We start from the raw sequence: 26,422 nt of genomic DNA on the forward strand, positions 1-26,422 counted from the left end.
GATATATTTAATTAACAACTATTTAATATCTATGGTTGAAGCAAATACATTTAGATAAATATCAAAATAAAATATTAAATAGCACATAAATATTTGCAAACTCATTTTGATAATTTTGAGTTGGGGTAGATATTTACTTCATTATATTTATTAGAGTTATAATGAAATAGTTATTAGTGGAATAAAATATATAGTATATACTATCATTATTTTAAACAAAACAATTGATATTCTTAATGTTAGCCATTAAATAAAGTGGATAAACGAATTTAATTCCAAATATTTAGAATTATTATATTTTGAAATATATAAAATCAATTCGATTTTTTTATGAATTGATTATACTTAACTTAGGTTATTCAATTTATTAGTATAATCATGATAAAATTTGTATTTTAATTAGTATATAATTTAAAAAGTTAAATCAATCGTAAAATTTATTGTCACTGGATTCAGTAAAGAAAAAATAATTATTTAAATAATAACATGAAATTCATGTAGTATAATTTTCAATATGATAAATAATTGGGAGTACATTACTCTACACATGGCATAACAAATAGTGTCAATTTTCGCAAGATAGTAAATTCAAACATGTATCTTTCTTTTTTACAGATAATATTAATATATAATATTAAATTAGTAAAAAAATACATATTCTCTAGTCATGTTCATGTAAAATGTATAATATCAAATAATTTATTCTGCAATATGTTTTTTTAATATAAATCCAATTTTATGAATTAAAATTAAATAAAATCGTAACACCACCAATCATGCAATTATAATAAGGGAAGATTTTAAATCGAATTTAACTAAATTCAAATTAAATTAGTTATAAAATTAAATTCAAAAATAAATTTATGTAGGGTTTTCAAGAAAAGGTGATATATTTGGAGCACTTTATAAATAGTAGGATATAAATAGATTAATAAAATAATTAAATATATTTAATTACCTTTAATTTTGGAAAATAATGACATGTTTTTTGATGATTTATTTCCACCAATCAATTTGCCACATGAGATGAAATTGAGGACATGTCATCAATTAAAAGTGCCAAATGTCAATCAATTAGCTATGGAATTCAACTTTTATATATTATATAGATTTTTTCCTTTAATGATAAAAAAAAATGTGCTATGATATATAAGATAAACTTTGCATTTTTAGAAAAAAATAGGGGACCCCCAAGTAATATCTTGTATCATTTATATGTATATATTAGTCATAGCATCAAATAATGTTTAAAATTTATAAATAGTTCAAAATTTTGATATTACATAGTTTAAGTATTTGTTGGAATTTTTTATACTTATTATTGTATTTGATGTGAATGAAATGTCTTAGATCAATTATAATTACTTCGATATTGAACTTTTGATCAATTTCTTTTATCTATTTCAAGATTTTAAACTTTTTGTCCAATAATCTTTATATTTTTTTAATAATTTACATTGCCTAACTCTAACTTCAAAGAGTTTCGACAAGTTGAAATATACTATATTTTATTTTACTAAATTTAAACAAATGTTACATATACTTACATCACTAGTAGAAAACCGGCCACAGGCGACGAAATTTTGCGACGAAATTAGGTATTTTGCGACGAAATTAGGACACTTGCGACGATTAATGTTTCGTCGCAATGGGGGGTCCAAAATCGACGCCAATGTACCCGTCGCAAAGGCTGCGACGAAATCAATAGTTCGTCGCCAGAGGCGCGACGAATTCAGTTTTAGTCGCCAAAAGTCGATTTTATCTAATAAATTAGATTGTTTGTTTGCGACGTTTATCTACACAATCGTCGCCGTTTTTGGCGACGTTCTTATGTGTTCGTCGCAAAATAAAATTTTCAACAAAATAAAATAATAATATATTAGCGACGAAATTGATATATCGTCGCACAGATTTGCGACTGTATTTCTCTGTTCGTCGCCAATATTGGCGACGCTTTCGTACTATTCGCCGCAAAATCTAATTCTATTAAAGCAAGATTTACGACGAAATATAGTACATCTGACGTATTTTATTTGCGACGACAATTTTTATATTCGTCGCAAATGTTACTGTATAGTTTTATATATATATATATATATATATATATATATATATATATATATATATATATATATATATATATATATATATATATATATATATATATATATATATATATATATTATTTTTTACAATAAATCACCTATAAATAATTATTAATTTTACTAAAATAATTGAACTACTAAATTAAATTACACAGTAATTTTAAAATTAAAGTCTACATAAAATTAAATACCAAGTCAACAGTACATATATGAATCTAGAATTACATAAAAACTTAGAAAAATATTGTAGCATTACAAAATGAAATTAATCCAAATTGAGCAAGTCTTCATCGCCATTTGAGGTACCCGAATTTGGAGTTTTGGAGACGAGCTGATCTACGATTCCTTTTTGTCTTAACGTATTATGTAAAGAGTTCAAAGATTCTTTGAGTGAGCTCACTTCGTCTCGTGCTTTGATCTTTTCCATCATTAATACACTCTTCGTATACTCTTTCCAAGTCATCCTGCAAATACAAACAAATAATCATAAATTCATAAATTAATCAAAAAATTGGGCAGCATAACAGCTATTGTATGGACATACCAAAAAAAATATCAATAGGTATAGAAAACACATCAACCAATTCAACATATATACCAAACAATATAATAGATCAAACACACAATACCAAAACAAAACCCACCAACTAATTCAGCATACAAAACAATTAAGGGTGAACTTACCGCAATATAAAATAAACATGAATATAATCCGAAAAATTTAACAAAAAAACATATAAGACTAGACTTACATATTCATGAGACCACTCACTAATACTAGTTCGATCCCAATGGTGGTCGGTAGGGATTTTCATTCGGGATTCTCGGCATTTATCAGCCTGATCTGTTTGGTATCCCTTCCAAATGAAATTATAAACCTGCCCATTGTCATTCACATCATGTTTAGAGGTTGCCATTTCATTCTCATACACACACATATATTCAGCACAAACATACACAAAATCAGCACACACATACACACTAAATCAACACATACACACAAAATCAACACACACATACACACTAAATTAACACATACACAAAATCAGCACACACATACACACTAAATCAACACATACACACAAAATCAGCACACATACACAAATATCTGAACCACCACTCTCATCGTGTTCCACATTCGGATCAACTTCCTATACGACCAAACATAAATTAATCCCATATATAATATCAACCAATTTCATGTATGAACACGGCGATTTCCGAAAAACGAAAATCTCTTTTTTTTCTTTTCCGAATGCTTGGACCAAATAAAATCCACACAGGGCAAAAATGTAAAGAGGGACGAACCAATACAATGCCCTGTAGCTGTCGGAATTTATTCGATAAAAATTACATCTTGAAATTCAGTGACAGCCCATTTACTGTACAGAAGTATACACAATCCCCAATCGAAACGAGTATCGACATCCATCAACATTGAGATGATTAATCATAATATATCAAAGTAAGACCCAATCACAATAAATTCCAACCCAAACAAACAGACGATTACAACAATCAGAATCCTAATTTCAAGGGTTATGAAATTGGGGGAAATTGAGGAGTGATTAGCTAACATACCATGGCGTACAAGTTAGAGAAGCCATTAACAAGGGAGGGAGTCTTGGTGAACTTCTGCTGGAACGCATCGCTTAGGTTATGCGCAAGGTCGGTGGAGATGATGAGTACGGAAGGCCGCACACGTGCGAGCAGTATCGACAGAATAGAGCTGCAGGTGGTCTTACCGACGCCGCCCTTTCCGCCGACGAATATCCACTTGAGCGAATCCTGCTCCAGTATATTCTGCAGTGTTCCCTCCGGCAATTCTTCGTTCGAACCCATCAAATAATGAATTTTCTTGTTTCAGAAATTAAAGGCACTCACTACGAGGGGATAGGTCGGCAGAGAAATGATGCAGTATATAAATTTTGTATGTTCAATTTATTCCAAAGCTAAAAAGCACAAAGTAAAAAAAAAAAAAAAATCACCAAAAACTATTTTAAAAATAAACAAATAAATAAAATTTGTGTGTTTTTTGTGTCATATACTCAAACCTGTTCAAACAAATCTCTCTAGGGCAAAATTAGAACACAAAGTTTTGATCTTTCAAGTAAAACAATAACCCAAAAATTGAGAGGGATATAGAAGAAGATAGATAAATATAATTCGTTAATTAACCTTACCGAGATCCGCCCGCCGCTTTAAACAGCACAACAACCGGAGGAGATGTTGTAAACTCACCGGAGAAAGTGAGAGAAATAAAGAAGTTGATCTACAAGAGAAAAAAAATCGAAAGAAAGAGAGAACAAAGAGAGAGAGAGAGACGAGATAGAGAGGGAGAGAGACGAGATACAGATGGAGCAGAGGTGGTGGTGATGGTGGAATGGCGCCGGCAGAACGACGCCGCCAACGGCGACGGCGACGGCGGAGCTTCAACAGTATAAAGAGAGAGAGAGAAAGAGAGAGAAGGGGGAGTTGGGCAGTGGGTTGAAACGAATTAGGTCTTTATCCATTCTCTTATGCGACGAAATTAACATAGTCGACGCGAAAATTAAATAAAAATAAAATCTTAAATTAATTTTGCGTCATTTTTAAATGAATCGTCGCCAAAAAATAATAGAAATTAAATCGTTTGAAACCTTTCTGTATTCGTAGCATCCTGGGCTCGAGAATTTGGGGATGTGAAAACTCTTGCGACGATTCTGATAAATATTCGTCGCAATATTAATTACGAAAACATTAAAATTAAAAATAATTTATTCTAAATGCGACGTTTTGTGAAATCGACGCAAATAGAGCAGGGGAAAAAAGTAATTTAAACTCCTTGCGACGATTCCTCTGATTTCGTCGCTATAATGTAATTTAAAAATAATTTTTTTTTTTACTTTGTGTGACGTTTGTCGTTTTTTCGTCTAAAAAATATGTGAAAATAATTTTGTATTCCCGTTGCGACGTTTTTGAGAACATTCGTCGCCATTTGGCGACGATATTGTACTTGCGTCGCAAAGGTTTTGAGTCAAAGGCGGGATTTAAACTGTTGCGACTAATGCAGTCAAAATCGTCGCAAATATGCGACGATTCGTATTTACTCGCAAATTTAAACGTCGCCAGAACTGTGTTTTGGCCTAGTGCATGTTCAATAATATTTCTATAACAATTTTCAAGAAAAAAACAAAAAAAACTTCAGGGTTCTGCCAAGAACCCCGTAAATTTTTTATATATCTTAACTTCGTCAATATTTTAGTCATATTTGCTTTTCAAATTTCGTAACTCCTAATCAAAATATTACTGTTCAGTCGTGCTCGTTAGAATGAGTTAACGTGTAAATTATACAATATAATACAAATATGAGCCAATTTCTCAGGAACGACCATGCATGTACCAAGTTTCACTCTCTACCAAATCTTTAGGTCTTCTTTCTCTCTTCAGAATTATTCTAATACCATGAAAACAAGTAATCTTATATATAAAAGAAAGAAACGTTGGGCAAACCCTAATAAACCCTAATGGCATTCCTGTAATTATTTATTTCTAATATTTTTTATGTGCTATTGTACCTATACTTTTCAATAAATCAAAATTGACACTCAACCATGAAGATTTCTTCTAGCTTCAATCTTCTATATTTTATGAATATATCTCAAAAGTCAAATCTTAAGAGATAAATATAGAAATTCGATTTGTTAAATCTTAATCTATTTGTTTGGATTATAAAATTTACTACGTAAAAAAAACTAATGTTATATAAAATATGATAGTACTATTTTCTTAAATTTTACTATATTAGTGTATTATATATATATTTTTTTTTAATGTATTAAATCGATCATTTTATTTATTATATATAAAATACGATCCCGTGCATCGCACGTGCATCGCACGGGGAAAAATGCTAGTTATTCTTTATTTAACAAGAAAATTAACCTACTAAAAAATACCCTAGCTACTTTGGGTAACTTCTCATAAAAGAAAATCTATCTTATACTTTTTTTTTCTTAGCCTTTCTTTCTGATCTTTTAAATTAAGTAATTGTTCTTCCTTATCTCTATGTAGTGACATCGTTCATTCTCTTACCACTACTAAGAATCACTACTTAGATACACGTAACTGACACTGCAAAAACCACTAAATGCATTATCTGCATGCATGCATATTTAACGTAACCATGCATATATGACTTTTACATGCATGCATGCATGCATATGTATATGTATATATATATATATATGAGCCAACCAGTATTAAACTCACTCATTCTTTCTTTGCAATTGAGAAGATGTCTTCTTATTCTTCTTCGATTATTTTCCAAATTACGATCATCTTGTCGATCGTATCGAACTCGGGGCTAGCAACGAATGCGAGTTCGGGCTGCGTTGCAGGGGAGAGGAAAGCTCTCCTTAAGTTCAAAGAAACCCTTCTAGACCCTTCTAACAGGCTGTCGTCATGGAACGAGATTATCGACCGAGATTGTTGCGCATGGCGAGGCATTACATGCAGCAAATCTACCGGGCATGTTATCGGTCTTGATCTCGGAGATAGAGGAGACATGTTCGACAACGACGACATGGCACGAGCAGAATGGCTTGGCGACATGCTCCCCGACACGTTACGAGGTAAAATGCTCGATTCTTCTTCCCTTTCAGAGTTGAAGTATCTTACTTTTATAGATTTGAGCGGGAACGATTTCCAGCTCAGCGCCATTCCTCTATTTTTCGGATCAATGAACCAACTACAACACCTCAATCTCTCTCGCGCCAACTTTTCTGGCATCGTCCCGCACAATCTTGGCAACCTCTCGAGGCTGATGCGTAAACTTGATCTCGGTAATAATAATTATTATTTGATAGTTGAAGATCTATCGTGGGCTAGTAATCTATCGTTCTTGGAGCATCTCGATTTGAGTGAAGTCAATCTTAGCGGAACGAAATACGATCGGTCATTAGTTAAGGTACTTGGAAAGCTTCCTCGTTTATTGGTGTTGAAATTGTCTTTAACCGAACTTGATAACACAAATCTACCCCATGATTGCTTGAATTTTACACTGCTTTCTAAAGTTCAATACCTTGATTTGAGCGCTAACTCGTTCGGTGGAGAATTTCCTTGTTTCCTCCGGAATATGGCTTCACTAAAATTCCTCGATCTGTCGTACAACAAGTATAATTCTTTTGATCACAACCCTCGTTTTCTTTTACCAAACAACATTGCACACGTCGACCTTGATTCCAACAATCTTTACCACGACACCGACTGGATTTCTAATTTCATGTGGGATAAATGCCACTTGAGATCATTGCAACTGGGCGGTAACCAACTCCACGGGGACTTATCGAGAGTTGTCGGAAACTTGTCCGGATGTTGGATCAACAAATTGGAGAATCTAAATTTGCGGCAGAATAGAATATACGGTCATATTCCAACCTCTCTCGGGAAATTATCGGCATTAGTATCGTTCGATGTTTCTTATAATCGGCTATCTGGTCCAATCCTGACATCAATCGAAAGTTTGAGAGCCCTGAGAGAGTTGAGACTTAACGCGAATCAATTGAGTGGGGATATCCCAATTTCTTTGGGGAAACTACCGAATCTCGAGACGATCAACATATCTTCCAACCGCTTCAACGGGTCGCTTTCAGAGGCTCACTTTGCTAACCTGACAAGATTAAATTCCATTTCTATGAGCATGCTAGAGTTGAGGTTAGCGTACGATTGGGTGCCTCCTTTTTTCCAACTACAAACCCTCGTGATCCGATCTTGCAATATCGGAGGTCGATTCCCAGAATGGATCCGATCCCAGAAGGCATTGAGTTGGCTCGTTTTATCTAATTCCAGCGTCACGGGAACCCTGCCTAAATGGTTGATTGGTCTCACTAATTTGTATGTATTAGATCTATCTCGCAACCGTATCGAGGGGCAAATATCCGATTTGTTTTGCGAAATGAAAAATTTGTTGCTACTAGACCTCTCCAACAACTTTTTTTCGGGAACTCTTCCCGAATGCTGGCCCAACTTACAATTTTTAACGGCCGCAAGACTGTCGTCCAATAAGCTTACGGGAGTCATTCCGAACTCCATCGGAGGAGCTTACTTGTTGCAATGGCTACATTTGAACAACAACAGTCTTACAGGGCAACTTCCCTCGACTCTCGGCAATTGCACGATGCTGGCGGTTTTGGACGTCGGCGATAATAATTTGTCCGGAAAATTACCTGAATATTGGGCTGCGGAGAACTTGTTTGTTCTTATACTAAGGAACAATGAGTTCTATGGTACGATTCCTTCTGCATTTTGTCGATCGTGGCAACTTCAAGTTATGGACCTTTCGCGTAACAAATTGACCGGAAAGATTCCACGTTGTTTCGGCAATTTCTCAGGGATGATCGTCAACAACTTCACAGGTGATCGATCGGTACTCATTATATTGTTTAATTGTACTATAATGTCGATAACTTGTAGCGTTACCTACATATATATTTTTATATTGTATCGTAGGGCTCTTCTACTATGATAGTCAGTGGGGGTCGGAGACGTTGAATCGAGTGATGAAAGGAGTAGAGATGGAGTACACAACTACGTCAAAATACGTAGTCAATTTGGATCTTTCGAGTAATTATCTGATCGGAGAAATTCCCTCGGAGCTAACACGTCTATCGAGCTTGATCGGCCTCAATTTGTCTCGTAACCATCTCGGAGGAAACATTCCTGCGAAGATTGGAGATCTAACTTCGTTGGAATCACTCGATCTTTCGGGCAACAATTTGGTCGGAAAAATCCCGGATAGTATGTCGGATTTGGAGTTTCTTAGCCATATGAACTTGTCGAACAATAATTTGTCGGGGCAAATCCCGACGGGACGCCAGCTACAAACGCTCGACGACCCTTGGATATACGCTGGAAACCCTCAACTATGTGGACCTCCATTGTTACTGAAGAAATGCCACAGTGAAGACGAAAACAACCACGACGATCAAGACGATGAAGATGAAGACGAAGACGAGAGGGATGAAACGATAAAATTTTACGCAGTTGTGATTAGTGGTTTCGCTGCTGGATTTTGGGGGATAATCGGAGTTCTCGTAATTCAAACGACTTGGAGACAAGCTTTATTTCGATTCCCAGAAGTAACCGGAGCCAAAATATTGATGGTTATTAACCGATGAGAGTTTCCCTTACTCAATTATGACATGTGTGTGTGGTATTTATATATATATATGTATGTGTTGCATGCGTTAATATATAATATATATATATTGCAGTAAATAATTTCTTCAAGTACTATATATACATTTATTATAGTAGTTAATTAATTGCTTATTCGGATCATGTATATATTTACACATTCCTCTTTGTTCTCAACTTTGTATTTCAACCAAACACGCCCTTATAAATTTTGGTATTTTTGTTGAATATTCTTTCAATATTGAAATTTTAGATTAGGTCAAAGTTGTGATCATGATAAACTGATAATTTGATTTTAGAGTTAATAATTTACGCTTCTAAAAATTCTGAATGGAGATTGTGACCCAGTTCTAGAAAGAAAGATGTAAACATATTATATACTGCAAGTTTATTGATGTACGTATTTATATGATACGTATATTACATGTATATATATGTATATATAACTACGTATACGAAAACTTTCTAAAACAAGCGCAAACCCTATTATCAGCATAGCAACGAGCGTCTCTTACATGATTGTAACCTAGGGCAATCTTGCACAGAGCTTGACAAGCTTTCAGTACACATGGATCAAGACCGAAATGAAATGGATCTTCGATCTCGTTAGGTACCGGTTCTCGTCCATCAACTTCAGGAGGACACGTCATCACCATCATCGCCAACACTATTGCAGAAACTACCACCAAATTCATTCTAACGGATTTTTTTTTTTTTAATTTGCAAATGATCGATTATTCTAATATGTATATTGATTTAATTTAATTCTTTGGAGAAGGTAGGTACATATATATAGGCGTTTTATAGCTTGATCCAAAATGTAAATATGATATCTATATAATATATAAAAGTTGAATTGCATAGCTAATTGCTTGACATTTGGCAATTTTAATTGATGACATGTCCTCAATTTCATCCCAAGTGGCGAATTGATTGGTGGAAATAAATCATCAAAAAACATGTCATCATTTTCCAAAATTAAAGGTAATTAAATATATTTAATTATTTTATTTATCTATTTATATCCTACCATTTATAAAATGCTCTAAATATATCAACTTTCTTGGAAACCCTAAATAAATTTATTTTTGAATTTAATTTTATAATTAATTTAATTTGAATTTAGTTAAATTCGATTTAAAATCTTCCCTTATTATAATTGCATGATTGGCGGTGTTACGAATTTTTTTAAATTTTAATTCATAAAATTGGATTTATATTAAAAAAATATATTGCAGAATAAATTATTTGATATTATACATTTTACATGAACATGACCAGAGAATATGTATTTTTTTACTAATTTAATATTATATATTAATATTATCTGTAAAAAAGAAAGATACATGTTTGAATTTACTATCTTGCGAAAATTGACACTATTTGTTATTCCATGTGTAGAGTAATGTACTCCCAATTATTTACCATATTGAAAATTATAATACATAAATTTCATGTTATTATTTAAATAATTATTTTTTCTTCACTGATTCCAGTGACAATAAACTTTACGATTGATTTAACCTTTTTAATTATATACTAATTAAAATACAAATTTTATTATGATTATACTAATAAATTGAATAACCTAAGTTAAGTTTAATCAATTCATAAAAAAACGAATTGATTTTATATATTTCAAAATATAATAATTCTAAATCTTTGAAATTAAATTTGTTTATCCACTTTATTTAATGGCTAACATTAAGAATATCAATTGTTTTGTTTAAAATGTATAATGATTGTATATATTATATATTGTATTCCACTAATAAGCATTTTATTATAATTCTAATAAATATAATGAAGTAAATATCTACACCAAGTATAACCCAAAAGTATCAAAATGAGTTCGCAAATATTTATGTGCTATTTAATATTTTGTTTTGATATTTATCTAAATGTATTTTCTTCAACCATAGGTATTAAATAGTTGTTAATTAAATATATCTAATTGCGAAGTGTTATTTTCTAAATGGACACTGAGGTGGTTAAATTCATAACTCATGTTTGATATTTTATTCTGCATGACTGCATAATGTATTTTTTACATTTTGAAAGATGAAATGTCAAAATACCTCAATTCATAACTCTATTAGAATTAAAAATTACTATCTTAGAGTATAAAAATAGTGGTTAAATGTTTTGATAGCTTATTTAATAATCCCACTCGAATGCTCTTGCCGTAAATAGTTTATATTAATAATTCCCCTAATGTTTGTTTCCGTCTTACATCGACCCCCTTATGGTATGATTTTCAAGGATTATTACGTGGAATATTCCAATAATGCTTATTATACCCTGCACACACGACATTTCTTTATGGTAATTTTTAAAGACAAAAATTACCCTCAGGTGAACTTTACACGAAATCTTTATTCTTCTTAAATAACACTTTCACAATTTTTTATTATTACCATGACAACCCTGAGGGTAACTTTTTAGTTTAAAAAGTACTATAAAAGAAATGTCACGTCTGCAATGGTGGACTCCATATTTTTTGGGACATTACATGGAATAAAAAAGATTCCGTAAAAAAATCACACCATAAGGGGGTCGTGTAAGACAGAAACAAACATCAGGGGGGTTTGGTATAATCACCGATAAGTGGGGGTGTTTTCTGTAATTTCACCTAAGTTCAAGAGAATTTTCATAATTTATCTTATTAACAATGATTATTGTTCTTTTACGTCTTAACGCTTACTTATACCCTTATAATATTTTAAATAATTTTAATGTCAGTTTGATAATATAATTAAATATTAATTTCTAACATATTCATATGTGTTTTTTATGGTTCAACTGCCACACCTAAGAAATTTGATATAAAGGTTCAAGATTGAATATAATTTTTTTTATACTAAATAATATATCATTGCAAAAAAAAATTGTTGCAAAATCAGAATTTGTGATTAATATTAGTATTATAAATTATAATTAAGATTATTTGAATTAGTATTAGTATTAATACTAGAAATAGGTTTCAGATTGTAATTAGGATTAATATAATATTAGAATTATGATTAATATTAGTATTAGATTATAATTAAGATTATGATTATGCTTAGTACGATAAGTAGTGACATGCATTAGTATTAGGATTGGGATTAGAATTATAATTAAAATTAGAATTAGAATTAACATTAGGATTAGCATTAACATTATTAGTATTAAAATTATTAGGCTTATGATTAGTGTTAGGAATAAGATTATGGTTAGGATTACGATTAGAACTATTATTAGTGTTATGAATAGAATTACGAATACGATAAGGATTTGGATAATGTTAGAATTACAATCATAATTAGCATTAGCATAGTAATTAGCATATCTAGATTAGCATTAGCATCAAAATTAGTATTAGCATTAACATGAACAATATTAACATATTAGTATTAGTAATAGTATTAATAATAGTATTAGTATTAATATTAGTATTTTACTCAAAAAAAAAAGTATTAATATTAGTATTAGTAGTAGTATTGGTATTAGTATTACTATTAGTATTGGTATTAGTATTAGTATTAGTATTAGTATTAGTATTAGTATTAGTATTAGTATTAGTATTAGTATTAGTATTAGTATTAGTATTAGTATTAGTATTAGTATTAGTATTAGTATTAGTATTAGTATTAGTATTAGTATTTGTATTAGTATTAGTATTAGTACAAATATTAGTATTAACATAAGCGTAAGTATTCGTATCAATATTATGTTCGGTATCAGTATAAGTATCAGTATTAGTACCACAACATGTATCAGTACCAATGTCAGTACCAGTATCAGTACATTATTAGTATCGATATCAGTATCAGTATCAGTATCAGTATCAGTATCAGTATCGGTATCAATATCAGTATCAGTATCAGTATTAGTATTAATATCAGTATCAGTATCAGTAACAATAACAATAACAATATCAGTATCAGTCAGTATCGGTATCAGTATCAATATATGTATACGTATCATTAGCATTAAAATTAGTTTTAACATTTATATTAGTATTAGTAATAGTATTAGTATCAATATTAGTATTAATATTACTATTAGTAATAGTATTAGTATTAGTACTAATATTAGTATTAATATCAGTATAAATATCTGTATAAGTATTAGTATCGATATCAGTACCAGTATCATAAAAAAATACAGTATCAGTATCAATATCAGTATCGGTATCAGTTTCAGTATCAAAATCAATATGAATATCAATTTCAGTATCAATATCAATATTAATATTAGTATCAGTATTATTAGTATAATATTAGTATTAGTATTAGTATTAGTATTTTTATCAGCATCAGTATCAGTATGAGTAACAATATTAGTATCAGTATTAGTATGAATATCAGTATTAGTAATAGTATTATAATTAATATTAATATTACCATGAGTATCAATATGACTATCAACATCAGTATCAGTATTAACATCAGTATCGGTATCAGTATCAGTGTCAGTATCAATATCACTATCAGTATCAGTATCAGTATCAGTATCAATATCAGTAAGTATTAGTATTAGTATTGGTAGTATTAGTATTAATATTAGTATTAGTATTAGTATTAGTCTTAGTATTAGTATTAGTATTAGTATTAGCATTAGTATTAGTATTAGTATTAGTATTAGTATTAGTATTAGTATTAGTATTAGTATTAGTATTAGTATTAGTATTAGTATTAGTATTGATATTAGGATTAGAATTAGTATCAGTATGAGTACCCGTATTAGTACGAGTATCGGTATTAGTATTAGTATCAATATTAATATCAATAGTACTATTATTATTACTATCAATATTAGTATTATTATTAGTATTGTTATTAGTATTAATATTAGTATTAGTATTAGTATTAGTATTAGTATTAGTATTAGTATTAGTATTAGTATTAGTATTAGTATTAGTATTAGTATTAGTATTAGTATTAGTATCAGGATTAGTATCAATATGGATATCAGTATTGGTATTATTATTGGTATTGGCGTATACATCTTATCTCTTTTGCAATATTTATAAGTTGTGTTGTTGTTTGAGTAATGTGCATCACTAATTGAATGTTGTTAGTGATAAACTTGCAGGTTATTTGAGTATCTATTGTGCTACCTCTATGCTACTGTGTTTGTTGTTAAGTTAGTTATTTTGCAGAGGATTCACATAGTGTAGTAGATTGCATTCCATGAAATAGAGTTATACCATATGTTTTAAATTATTTCACTTAATCTTCATATCGTGATTTGCGCCATTCGCGTATTTTTCTTTGTAATATTTAATTGAATTTTATATGTTACAACTCTGAATTAAGAGATATTTTTTTATTTCCTTCCATTTTGTTTTACTTCAATTGGTGTTGTTATAAAAAGATAATCGTTTAAATATTATTATTTTTCTCATTTTGAAACTCATATCCGTGCAACGCACGGGTGAAGTACTAGTATTATTATATATGTGAATCATATTTTAAGATTTTTGTAATATAATATTATAAGGTAATATAATATATATCACCAATACGCAATAATACGATTATAGGAATTAATTTCGAAGATTTGGATAAGGCCAAATCTCATTATTAATCCTTCAACTATATATTTTATCCCATTGTCATTCCTATTTTCTAAAATGTATCATAATAGTCTTTCATGTATCAAAAGTATATCAAATTAGCCTTTTTTCTAATAGTTCCGTTAACCCTATTTGACGGAAACAAACTAAAATACAAAAAATAAGTTCCATAATTAAGGGTATTATGGTAAAAATTGAAAAATTAAAAATAAAATAAAAAAGAAATCATCTATCCATTTACTTATCTGCCAAAGTAGCCGCCTATGGATGACAAAGGGTTGGTTATGGGGCGAATTTACCTAAACCCGATAATCGATCAGCGAAAAATATACAAAATTCAGATCCGCCTCAACCATTTTAGCTTAGACACGGACCAACCCAATCCATATTTGAATTAAACAATTATGACCCGCCAAATCCGCTATATCCGGTAACATAAAAATAAAATAATAATAATAACATACATAGTATTTTGCTTGTATATTTTAACAAGAAAATCTCAAAATTAAAATACAATATTTTAAAAAACTTGTACAAGTGATATAAAGTGAATAATAAAATTATATAATTAATTATATTTAACTTCTACAATAAAAAAAATTCAAAAGGCAAGATGGTTAGCGGTGGTCGACAAGTTTGATACATATTGCTTACGACTCATAACTGTCCGATTCTAGAAACTTAAACCATTACCCGACCCAAAACCATTTAACCTGCCCAAATCCTCTCCAAACGGGTATGTTCCGGGTCTAAGACCCGGCAAACCCTTTCCCATTGTCATCCCTAAAGCCACCCGTGTCACCCCCACCCACCACCTGGTTCAGCTACCCCATGTACCCCGACACCCTTCCCCCACCAAAGTTCTCTTCATGTTAGATACTGAGCCAAGGTGGCAAAAATGGCGGATTCGATCCTGGTAGATTCTTCTTAAAGACTTCAGATGGTATTTTCTGGACAAACGATGATCTAGACGGAATACTGAATTCTAATTTGGTTATAAAAATATTAAAATAATGGTATATTGCGAATTTTTGCTATTTTTATTTATTTAACTCTATATTCGTCAAAACCTAGATATTTTACTTGACTTTATTTCAAAAGGAAAAATGAAAATATTTATCTTATTTGTTTTATCAGAAATACACTTGAAATAATAAATTTTTCAGTTTTTTTAAAGTAAGTTTTGTTAGTATCTAACGGAATAGTTAGCGAATGATGACTTTGAGATAGTATTGTGAGGTGAGGGATGTAGTTGATGCATATCAAAAATAAAGAATTAAAGTGAGACAAAATATATACATAAGCGATTACTAATGATATTTGGCCTTTGGATAATCATTCACGTCGAATGATATATGTGGGTGTGTGGGGTGGCCCTTGTACACAACATATATTCTTTTATCTTTTTTAATAAAAAAACTTGTTAAAACAAATTGATAAAATATCGTCTTTCGGTTGTCCGAATTATATTACTATAATGCTCGGGTCGATAACACTTTCCGATATTTCATTTAACAAAGTCGGTTGCTTGGATCGCGTCGATAATTACTCGACCGACCCATGGCCCAACCATAATTCATGTTTTGGGTGATGGGATTAGTCGTCTATCGGTATCTGCAGCGGATCCCATTATCCAAATTTATTATATAATAAATACCTTATTAATTGTTCATTTCTCAATTACGGGGGTGTAGCTCATATGGTAGAGCGCTCGCTTCGCATGCGAGAGGCACGGGGTTCGATTCCCCGCACCTCCATTTTCCTGTGTTTTTTCATCCTAATCTGTTTGTCTATTAAAATATATCTATAATATACTATCTTTATTTTCATCAACGGGGGTGTAGCTCATATGGTAGAGCGCTCGCTTCGCATGCGAGAGGCACGGGGTTCGATTCCCCGCACCTCCAAATTACCTTTTTTTTTTGTTTTTATTTTTAATTTATTCTTTCTCGTTATCTTCTTCACTACCATTCATTCCTCATCTCTCTGTCTCTCACACACACACACACATACCAAACACCTGCTACTTTCTCTCTCTAACATTTTTGTTCAATGCTTTCTCCTCCCTGAAAACTCCCATAAATAAGGAAAATTACAAATGAATCTTCACACGTGCTGCTGCTCTTCCCCTCTACTCCCGCTCCCCATTCACCATTCGCCGAAGCACACCCACTTTTGCTTCCTCTTCCCAACCAAAACCAACCGTACGCCGTCGTTTTGCCCCTCTCCTATTTCGAAGAATTTATTCGCGGCGGCCACCAATCAGGTTTCTTCGTCGCCTGAGGAAGGGAAGTTGGAATCGGAGATTCTAGACGACGAGCTATTGGTTCGGGTTTCTGCCGCCAAAGATGCGGCCGAGGTTTTGTCTTCGATTGCCGAGGAGCGCTGCTCCGGCGGCGGCGTTGTGAGTCCTTCTGATTGTCGGTTGATTATCACGGCGGCGCTTGATCGTGGCAATGCTGACCTGGCTCTCTCTGTATTCTCCGCCATGCGCTCGAGCTTCGACTCTGGTAAACTAACCAACATATCAATGGTCTCCGATGGATTTTTTTCATGTGAATGTAATTGTCTTGTTAATGATTCCTTTGACGCATTGTTTTTTTTAAACAACCTTATGTAGGATTATCGTGGTTATTTATCTTTCCTTCATCTCTGTAACGTAATGTAGGATTCGAATTTCGATTCGCATTGGTCGCCTGTAAGCTCTTCGAGCTTTCTTTGATTAACTTTGCTCGAACCACAAGTTCATATAGTAAGACTTCTGTGAATGGTAGTATTGACGTAGGATATGTCATTGTAGCAGAGTAAATCCTTCCATACTTGAATGTGTTTAATGCTTTTAGTATGGGTTTTTAAATTGTTTTCTGCAACAATGATGAGTTCCATTAAGATTATCGAACACATTTCTCTCTCCCAACAAGTTCAAATCGAATAAACGATGAAGTTTCCTTACTACTGGCCTTCTTTGAAAGTTTCTTGATCCTTCCTTTACATCGTTGTACTCACCTATTTAGTGCTTGGGTAAATGATTTTTTTTTTTTTGTCTTTTTTTCCTTTTAGTTTTGCTTTCTTGATTTTTGTTTCTGGCCATGTGAGTTGGATCCAGGTCGAGTTGACGGTTCTATGTCTGTCGAGAGATGGAAGTGGTCAAGGCCGGATGTACATACTTATATTTTATTAGTCAAGGGTCTTGCAGCATCACTAAAAGTCTCGGAAGCCCTTAGAATGATTGACTGTGTTTGCCGAGTGGGCGTATCTCCTGGTGAAGAGGTATTCTCGATATGATTTTGTTGTCACTGCCAATGGCTATGATTATTGCCGAAGTGTAACTTATAACATTTATTTCGTACTTGTTTATGCCCGAAATGTTAGTTTCTTGACCAACAAACAGTAAGGATTATTTTGCAGGTTCCGTTTGGTAAAGTGGTGAGATGCCCTTGTTGTATGGTAGCTGTTGCTGTCGCGCAGCCACAACAAGGAATTCAGGCATGTTCATACGCCTCTGTTTTTATGTTCGATCGTCTAAGCAATTGGCACATATCTTACTAAGATTTTATATTAACTCTTAGACCTTAGTACTTCTCTTAAGGGTGGATTATAGAAGCATACTTGATCACAAATGAATGACTATTGAATTTTTTTCTGTATGGCTATCTGCATTGTAAATTCATTACAGAAAGTGCTTGGTTGGTTGCCTTTTTTTTTTCGTTTTCCCCCAAAATTATCATCACTGAAGAAACTTTGAAGTTTATTGTTCTTTTGGCGCATTGTGTTTGCTATAATTTGGGCATTGCCATATGCAGCTTGTGTCTTGCTCAAAGTGCCGCTACCAGTATGAATTAGTTTCGGGCAACATTCTCAGCATAGAATCGGAAGAAATTAGGTGGGCTATTTCATTCACTTTGTATTCCTTCAGTTCCTTGCCGATTCGTTACATGTTTAATCTCCACTAGCAACTGATTTTGAGATTGGGAAGAATCATTCACACAATGGCCAAAATATGTCCAAAATCTCTGCATATCTAACTTCAAGACAAGAAATGAGTTCTTTCATTTTTTTAGCTTTAGTCAGTAATAAACGAGTACACATGAATATGGTGTTGATCCTGGGATATTCACTTGTTCTAAGGATCTCCTCATACCGAACGCAGCATGGATGTTCCTGCATGGAAACGAGGCCTACGATTCTTGCAAATAATGAAGCTCAACATTCCAGCTGCCGTTCACTCCATTGTGGTACGTACATGGTTTTGCTCCGGTTATGATTTATTACGATTTCCCTTTCTGTGAAATGATAAGCTTCGTTAAATTAAACAAAATTACTATTGCTCTCTTTAGGTGGAGACCCCGTCTGGCATGGCCAGAACTCACAGGTTTGCCACTGAAACAGTTGATCTCCCTGCCCAAGAAGGAGAAAGAGTGACTGTTTCCGTAGCAGCTCCATTAAGTGTTTACAGACAGGCGGGCCCTCTAAAGTTGAGCCCAAGAATTCCCGATTTCTACCCAGGCGAGCCCATGTGCCTGACAAATCATAGAGACGGTAGAGAATCTCGATTATTGAGAGCGCCTCCTAAAGATGCAGCCAAATCTATGCTGATCCCATCTACCTTGATTCCTATTCTTGCGGTGTGTGCAACTGGTGATGCTGCCTCTGGACTAATCGACTCTGGCTTGCCGCAGTTAATTGCAGTTGCTGTAGTTTCGTCACTTGCTGTGGGCGTCACTTTTAACAGACTTGTTCTTCCTCAACTTAACAAGGCAGGTCTCGTTGATGAACTAGTTTTTGCCGTATTGTTTTGTTTTCCTCCTCGAGAATTTTCCTTTTTTTCGTGAAAGTTTACACACATGTGCATGCGATAGCTTGAACTGTTGAAGCTAGCAGCGGGAATCAGAAAGATATTCCATGCTAATATAAATTAGTTTTTAATGAATTTTAGGTTTTGAAGTACCGATTATTATTTAATCCGAAATGCAATGTTTGTCTGCCTTGGGAATTTGATTATGTCTGAATTTTATCTCAAATACAGCTTCCTCAAAGAACAGTTGATATAACATCCATAAGGCAACAGCTATTGTCTCAGTACGACGTACTTCAATCCCGCATCAAGGAGTTGAAGAGGGCTGCTGAAAATGAGGTACTGCTACGGAAAATTAACGGATTTTATTGATTATATTCATTATCGATCAACTTTATGCTATAACTATTATCAGTAAGCATTTCATCTTCTGTCGAGGTGCCAGCTGGAAATATTATGGAATTTCTAGCAATTAATTATGAATTTTTTTATTTCTCTATAATCACATTCTTTATAATCGCATATAGAGCTTGGTGGTTAATATTCCATGGCAGTTCTGTAATTAGTGATGCTTGATGAATATATCGGCCTACAGGTTTGGATGCTCGCTCGGATGTGCCAGTTGGAGAACAAAATTTATGCTGTTGGAGAAGAGTCTTCATATCGGTATATATAATATAACCTTTGGCGTACCAATTTCCCAACTTCAGCAAAAACAAAAATCGTGGTAATGGAATGTAAATAGACTGATTTCATTCGTCTTGTTTCACTTTTGATTCAGTTCGAGAAGAAATAGAGTCAAAAGGGTCCGCGAAGGATTGGAGGGTTCCCTCAAGAATCGCATTGAACTGATTGAAAGCTATGCTAGAGTATGTTGTCATTAACATGAATTTTTTTTCCGACTATAGGTCATCATGATTAATGCATAACTAGGCTGTACGGAATTTTTAGATTTCTTCGATGATTGAAATCGAGGTAGAACTGGACTTGGACGTTATTGCTGCCGAAGCAGTCACAAATACGGTACTGCTGACTAGGCAGTTTTCATGTCTATTGTTCACATCATGCAAATTTGATACGGCCCACGAGTTTATGTTTCTCTTTTTTTATTATCCTCCGTGCAGGAAAATATAGCCGAACAGATAGAGCAAATCATGGAAATCGAGAATCTTGAAGAGGCATGTTTTTTTTATCATTTTGTATTCAATAAACAATTAACAAAAATGCAATTCAAATACGATAAACAGAAGATGGCGATTAATTTGGAATACTATTTCGCCTTTTAGTGACATTTGTTCGGTCGTCTGTTTTCGTTGCAGAAATGGAGAATGCAAGCTGAGGCAAACGATGAAGCGGAAAGGCTTCTTAGTTCAGAGCCAGTTCCTGCTGACCAGGCTTTTTAGACAGGTGAAGAACTTAAGAACATATTATTGTACCTGTTGCATGTTTTTATTTATCTCTACCTAAAAAAAAAGTAATTGTAAATGATTTTTTTTCATATAGTGTTACGATTACGTATCTCGGTGTGGTATTATAATCGAGTTTATGCCTATACTTATCTTTGGCCTGATAATATAGGCAGTTTAGATACAAACACAATCATCCACATGTACGTATGAATGCGTGTAAAATATGTGCGATTGAATATTATTCGGTCAGGTTCGATAATCGGGGCCGGTTCTGACTATAGGCGAGGGAGCGGTCACCTCGGGCCCCCGATTTTTAGAAGACACTAGGGGTCCCGAACCCCGTAAACTTTTGATTTACCTTAATTTAGTCAATATTTTCTTAAAAAATCTTGATTTTTACAAATTCTTAAAACTCGTCTTGAGGCCCCAATTTCTCAGAATCGGGCCATGTCGATGACAAAGCATATAATAAACCCTTTCACAATTAGGTACTAAATCAGACAATGTGACCAGAATCGCAAGCAATCTTGATGTGTGGGGTTGCCACTTATTATGTTTGGTAGGAAACTTCATTTTTTCTATTTTTCCTGTCTTATTATTTTTATTTTTATTTTCTTTTTAATGGAGTGAGAAACTTGAAATGTGGGAAATTATAATTATAAAATATTTTGTCACCCTTCTAAGTTTCAAAATTATTGTCCCATTAAAATATTATCAGTAGTATTTAAATTTTAGCTGCAGTCTGCAGAATAAAAAAATGATACTCCAAAACTCACCATCTTTAAATATTCTTTTCTTTCAAAAGAAACAAAATAAAAATAAAGGGATTCTTACCTTTGGAATAAAGAAAAAAAAAATGTTTCTTCAAATTATTTATTCAAAGTTGATTGAGATTTGAATATCTGATGAATCCGAACCTCAATATTGTGATAAAACCGCCATAAATATGCTGTATTCCCTATTATCCTGTATTCTTTATTGAGTTTTATTTTAAATAATTAAAACGAAAAATAGAAAATATATGTTGACATATTATAATCATATACACAATGAATATTCATCGGATGTAATATTATTAGCTTTTATTTTCAAGCAAAAATTATAAGCTATGTTAATGTGTAGATTAATGATATATATATTTTACCTTGTAGATTTCATTAGTATCAGTGGCGGAGCCAGCAGAGGGCCAGGGAAGCCATCGCCCCCTCAATATTTCTCAAATTCGTATTATTTAATATATAAATATTAAAAAAAAACGTATATAATAATATTAACGGTATTACTATAATCTTTTTAATGCATTTTGGCCCCGGAACTTAAAATCATAACTCCGCTAATATTAATATATTTAAAAGTTGACCCACCTACCCACTAAGAGAAGAACAAATCCATAACGTTTGTTGATTAAAAAAGCAAAAAGGGGTAATATAAATGATGAGCAAGAAAGAACAATATTATTTGACCCGAGTTTGAATTTGTTTACAATTATTTTTTAATTCAACATGTCACACATATTTTAGTTTAATATGACTACACTGCGTTATGATAGCCTACATCTCATCAAATACATTATATGATTTTTAATTTTTAAATCATATATCAACATAAATAACTCTATATTAAGCATCAATATTTTCAAAATTGGACCGGCTATAGAACCGGACGACCATTTGGGTCATGGGTTTATATGGTCGAACCGGTTCAACCAGGTTTTTGATTTTTTTAATATGTCATTATTTTGTTAATTTTAATATTTTAAAAATATTATTTTCTTTATATTATTAATCTCTCACCTATTATTTTCACTTTTATCTACTTCACATCACTTTTTACTATATTTTATTGCTTATATTCTATATTTTTTCATTTTTTATTCTTCAAATCCGGCAATCGGCCACCCCTCTTCGATCACTCATGATCATATCCGACAATCCTTCGATCACTCATGACTAGATCCGGTCACCCACTACTAAGTTTGTGAAAATTCGCTCAAATCTAGCCACAAATAACCAACTCAGCGGTGATTCGAGACGTTTTGGCCCAAAATCGGGTTCCTTGACTGACTCGTCGATTCTGGGGTTTTACCTGGTCGAGCCGGATTTTGGTCCTTTGACCCGGTTTTTAATTTTTCCAATTTTAGATGTTAGATCGGACCGGTTTATCGCCGGGTCACAGTTAAAACGGTCCGGTGCTAACAACATTGCTAAGCACACATATACATAAATATGTGTTATTACGTGTAGATCAATAGTGTAAAACTATATGGTGTATTCAAGTAGCAAATTCGAATTTCTTTTGAAAAAAAAAATTAATAATAAAAAATAAAATAAGACAACGATCTCCAATCTCACGTGATCCATCTCATTTTTTTTCCCCAAAATATTATTTTTTTTCCGTAGATTCTTCCACCCACCCAAAAAAAAAGAAAAAAAAAAAAGAAAAAAGCTACAATCTTGAAAATAATTGAATAAATAAAAAACAAATGCTGTGGACCTAATACTAGTTTCTTGTATTCAGGATTCAATTTGTATTTTTTGTATATATATATACAAGCTCACTCGCTCTCTCTTTCTCCAAATCTCTCACTCCTCCTCGTACAAGAAATAAATTCTCGATAAATTTATTGCACTGTTTTTTTTTTTGTTGTTCATCGGAAAACATGTCGTCGAGTATACTTGTCACCGGCGGCGCTGGTTACATCGGGACCCACACCGTGCTGCAGTTGCTCCTCGGCGGATACAAGGCGGTGATCGTTGATAATTTGGACAATTCCTCCGAAATCGCCGTCAAGAGGGTTCAGGAACTCGCCGGCAAACATGGCTCCAACCTCTCATTTCACAAGGTTTTTTTTTTCTTTTTTTCTGGGTTTTGTCAATTTTGTGATTCCGGAGTGAAAAGATTCGATCTTGAGTGGGGGGATTTTTTGTGAATCTGATTTGTGTTTTTTTTTTTGCTGTGTTTTAATTTTTATTTCTTCCTTGTGATTTTTGATCTTAATTTAGGTGTAATTATTAAATCTGATGATGAGTTTGATCATTGATCTACATTTACTTTTCTTCGAATAGATCTCGAAATTTTGTCATCATGTTAGTTGGTTTTTGCTTAGTCATCTGAATTAATGACACCGTTAATTTGCTATTTGGTGCCGATTATCGAATTTCTTGTTAGATAATTGAGGTGATGTTAAAGTGAGATACTAAGTTCGATTTTCCGTTGCTATTATACATTTATCAGCTTCTAATCTACAAAACGCCGCACATATTTAGTGTATATTTTCCGATGGAGAAATTATCTAACTTTCATTTCTATGATTTTCGGTTAATTGCAGATCGATCTTCGTGATAAGCCCGCACTCGAGAAGCTTTTCGCTTCCGAAAAGTAAGTTTCGTTTAGTTATGCTGTATACTTGTTTCATTCAACCCTCAAAGAACAAGCTACATTTAGTTTCGTTACACGAGATTTCGTCTGAGAAAGTAATAATCTTTGTTTTGCTGTTTTGCATTCAACTTTTTTTTATGTTTACGTCTTAGCATCTTGTACTTGTATTTCATCCATTTGATTCTTGTGCTGTATATAAATATAGGTTCGAAGCTGTTATCCATTTCGCCGGACTAAAAGCAGTCGGAGAAAGCGTGCAGAAGCCGTTGCTGTATTACGATAATAACCTTATCGGTACGATTGTGCTGCTCGAAGTCATGGCTGCCCATGGATGTAAACAAGTACTTTTCACAACCCTTTATTTAGTTTTCGAGAATGCTTTCTTTTATTTTTTTAAAACTGATTTTATTCCTTGATTTTTCAGCTCGTGTTTTCATCGTCAGCTACCGTGTACGGCTGGCCTAAAGTTGTTCCATGCACTGAGGAGTCTCCGATTAGTGCTACAAACCCTTACGGACGAACAAAGGTACTTTTAAAGCCATTTTAGCAAAAAAATATTCTAAAAAACGAAACTCGTATATAAGAAATCATAGCCTAACAAATTAAATAAAAATTGCAGCTTTTCATCGAGGAGATATGCCGCGACATATACCAGTCAGACTCAAGGTGGAAAATCATTTTGCTTAGGTACTTCAACCCAGTCGGGGCCCACCCGAGTGGATACATCGGTGAAGATCCACGTGGCATCCCGAACAATCTTATGCCCTTTGTTCAACAAGTTGCTGTGCAAAGGCGACCTGCGCTTACTGTTTTCGGGACTGATTATGGAACTAAGGATGGAACTGGGGTTAGTGTGTACCTTTTGATCGAGATCCCGGATTGGGATAATTCAGCTGCTTTAATTTATTTCGTTTATTTCGTCTTAATTTGCACTCGTGGAGATTTAATCGAGTGGTCGTATTTTTCAGGTGCGTGATTATATCCATGTTGTGGATTTAGCAGATGGTCATATCGCTGCTTTGAACAAGCTCTCTGATCCTTCTGTAGGTATGAGCTTCGATTATCGTATTTCTCCCGATTATGATTTATTCGAAATCTCCAAACCCCCCGTTTTTTATTTTATTTTTGCAGAATCATATATCGTAGTTTCCATATTTTTTTATATGTCGAAATGTCTCTTGGAAAGCATCTTCTAATACGATTGACTAGATCAATTTTATTTCCCTTGTGCCTGTTAAATTGATTTTATTTTTTTAATTTAAACAATTTATATTAATGGTTAAATCGGATGATAAGTGTGAAATGTAAAACGAGCAGGCTGTGAGGTGTACAATCTCGGGACAGGGAAGGGTACTTCCGTTTTGGAAATGGTAGCAGCTTTCGAGAAAGCATCTGGGAAGGTATATATAAGTTCTTGAAATAATTATTTCGTTTTTTTTTTACTTTTAGATTATTATTATGTACATAATTAAATGCCTCGTAATTTTATATAAATATATCTGATTAAAAATACTCGTGGTCTAGAAAATTCCATTGGTGACGGCTGCTCGTCGACCTGGTGATGCTGAGATCGTGTATGCTGAAACCGACAAAGCTGAAAAGGAGTTGAAATGGAAGTAAGTTTTAATTTCTAAACTATTTCTCGACTTTCTTTTTCTTTTTTCCTTTTTTTCTTTTTGGCCTAAAGAAGTAATTAATTTAATTTGATATAATGCGAAGGGCGAAATACGGGGTCGACGAGATGTGCAGAGACCAGTGGAACTGGGCTAGCAAGAATCCATATGGTTATGAATCTACCAGTTGATTAATTTTGTGGAGAAGAAGAGTTTATTATTATTATTATTACTAAGGCAGATATTGCCAATGGTATTCTGTATTTTTATTATGACTTTTTATTTTTATTTTTGAGGTTGTCTTATAACTGAAAAGAGGAGTCAATAAACAAACCCAAAGACATATAAATTCTCAATCAGTTAATAATAAGATTGTTTTGGCA

General features: G+C 32.9%; 4 protein-coding genes and 2 non-coding genes across 6 annotated transcripts; 5 read left to right on the forward strand and 1 right to left on the reverse strand.

The window, feature by feature from the left end:
- Positions 1–2,263: 2,263 nt before the first annotated feature.
- On the reverse strand, positions 2,264–6,240 carry LOC105956996 (uncharacterized). The gene is made up of 6 exons (XM_088820516.1): positions 6,218–6,240; positions 4,459–4,608; positions 4,289–4,377; positions 3,687–3,931; positions 2,858–2,983; positions 2,264–2,569 (listed from the first exon to the last, which is right to left on the reverse strand). The coding sequence occupies exons 1-6, from the start codon at positions 6,238–6,240 to the stop codon at positions 2,468–2,470; spliced, it is 735 nt and encodes a 244-aa protein (XP_088676642.1). The 3' UTR covers positions 2,264–2,467.
- Positions 6,241–6,381: 141 nt separating this feature from the next.
- Positions 6,382–9,317, forward strand: LOC148772595 (uncharacterized). The gene is given in 2 exon segments (XM_088820527.1): positions 6,382–8,614; positions 8,616–9,317. Coding segments are annotated over 2 exon segments (2,880 nt in total). The 3' UTR covers positions 9,263–9,317.
- A 7,211-nt stretch (positions 9,318–16,528) lies between these two features.
- On the forward strand, positions 16,529–16,601 carry TRNAA-CGC (transfer RNA alanine (anticodon CGC)). Its single transcript has one exon. It is a non-coding gene; the product is annotated as a tRNA-Ala (tRNA).
- A 77-nt stretch (positions 16,602–16,678) lies between these two features.
- TRNAA-CGC (transfer RNA alanine (anticodon CGC)) lies at positions 16,679–16,751 on the forward strand. Its single transcript has one exon. It is a non-coding gene; the product is annotated as a tRNA-Ala (tRNA).
- Positions 16,752–16,799: 48 nt separating this feature from the next.
- LOC105973689 (Pentatricopeptide repeat (PPR) superfamily protein) lies at positions 16,800–21,157 on the forward strand. Its single transcript, XM_012998722.2, has 12 exons — positions 16,800–17,354; positions 17,951–18,114; positions 18,253–18,330; positions 18,648–18,727; positions 18,995–19,079; positions 19,182–19,601; positions 19,871–19,978; positions 20,235–20,305; positions 20,421–20,508; positions 20,591–20,662; positions 20,764–20,817; positions 20,959–21,157. The coding sequence occupies exons 1-12, from the start codon at positions 16,943–16,945 to the stop codon at positions 21,040–21,042; spliced, it is 1,716 nt and encodes a 571-aa protein (XP_012854176.2). The 5' UTR covers positions 16,800–16,942; the 3' UTR covers positions 21,043–21,157.
- Positions 21,158–23,399: 2,242 nt separating this feature from the next.
- Positions 23,400–26,422, forward strand: LOC105973691 (UDP-glucose 4-epimerase GEPI48). The gene is made up of 9 exons (XM_012998724.2): positions 23,400–23,890; positions 24,377–24,426; positions 24,632–24,767; positions 24,851–24,952; positions 25,046–25,273; positions 25,395–25,473; positions 25,744–25,826; positions 25,951–26,042; positions 26,146–26,422. The coding sequence occupies exons 1-9, from the start codon at positions 23,708–23,710 to the stop codon at positions 26,228–26,230; spliced, it is 1,038 nt and encodes a 345-aa protein (XP_012854178.2). The 5' UTR covers positions 23,400–23,707; the 3' UTR covers positions 26,231–26,422.

The sequence above is a fragment of the Erythranthe guttata genome, chromosome 1 (assembly GCF_056151865.1).
Source record: "Erythranthe guttata isolate IM_541 chromosome 1, IM_541, whole genome shotgun sequence".
Taxonomy (NCBI): domain Eukaryota; kingdom Viridiplantae; phylum Streptophyta; class Magnoliopsida; order Lamiales; family Phrymaceae; genus Erythranthe; species Erythranthe guttata.

Coding starts and splice junctions, on each gene's coding strand:
- LOC105973691 (XM_012998724.2), top strand. CDS start 23,708: ATGTCGTCGAGTATACTTGTCACCGGCGGCGCTGGTTACATCGGGACC. Junction 24,427..24,631: donor AAGCTTTTCGCTTCCGAAAA/GTAAGTTTCGTT, acceptor ATATAAATATAG/GTTCGAAGCTGTTATCCATT. Junction 25,827..25,950: donor TCGAGAAAGCATCTGGGAAG/GTATATATAAGT, acceptor CTCGTGGTCTAG/AAAATTCCATTGGTGACGGC.
- LOC105956996 (XM_088820516.1), bottom strand. CDS start 6,240: ATGCATTTAGTGGTTTTTGCAGT. Junction 2,984..3,686: donor TCTCTAACTTGTACGCCATG/GTATGTTAGCTA, acceptor GACAATGGGCAG/GTTTATAATTTCATTTGGAA. Junction 2,570..2,857: donor GTGAGTGGTCTCATGAATAT/GTAAGTCTAGTC, acceptor TTGTATTTGCAG/GATGACTTGGAAAGAGTATA.
- LOC105973689 (XM_012998722.2), top strand. CDS start 16,943: ATGAATCTTCACACGTGCTGCTGCTCTTCCCCTCTACTCCCGCTCCCC. Junction 19,080..19,181: donor CTGCCGTTCACTCCATTGTG/GTACGTACATGG, acceptor TGCTCTCTTTAG/GTGGAGACCCCGTCTGGCAT. Junction 20,818..20,958: donor AAATCGAGAATCTTGAAGAG/GCATGTTTTTTT, acceptor TTTTCGTTGCAG/AAATGGAGAATGCAAGCTGA.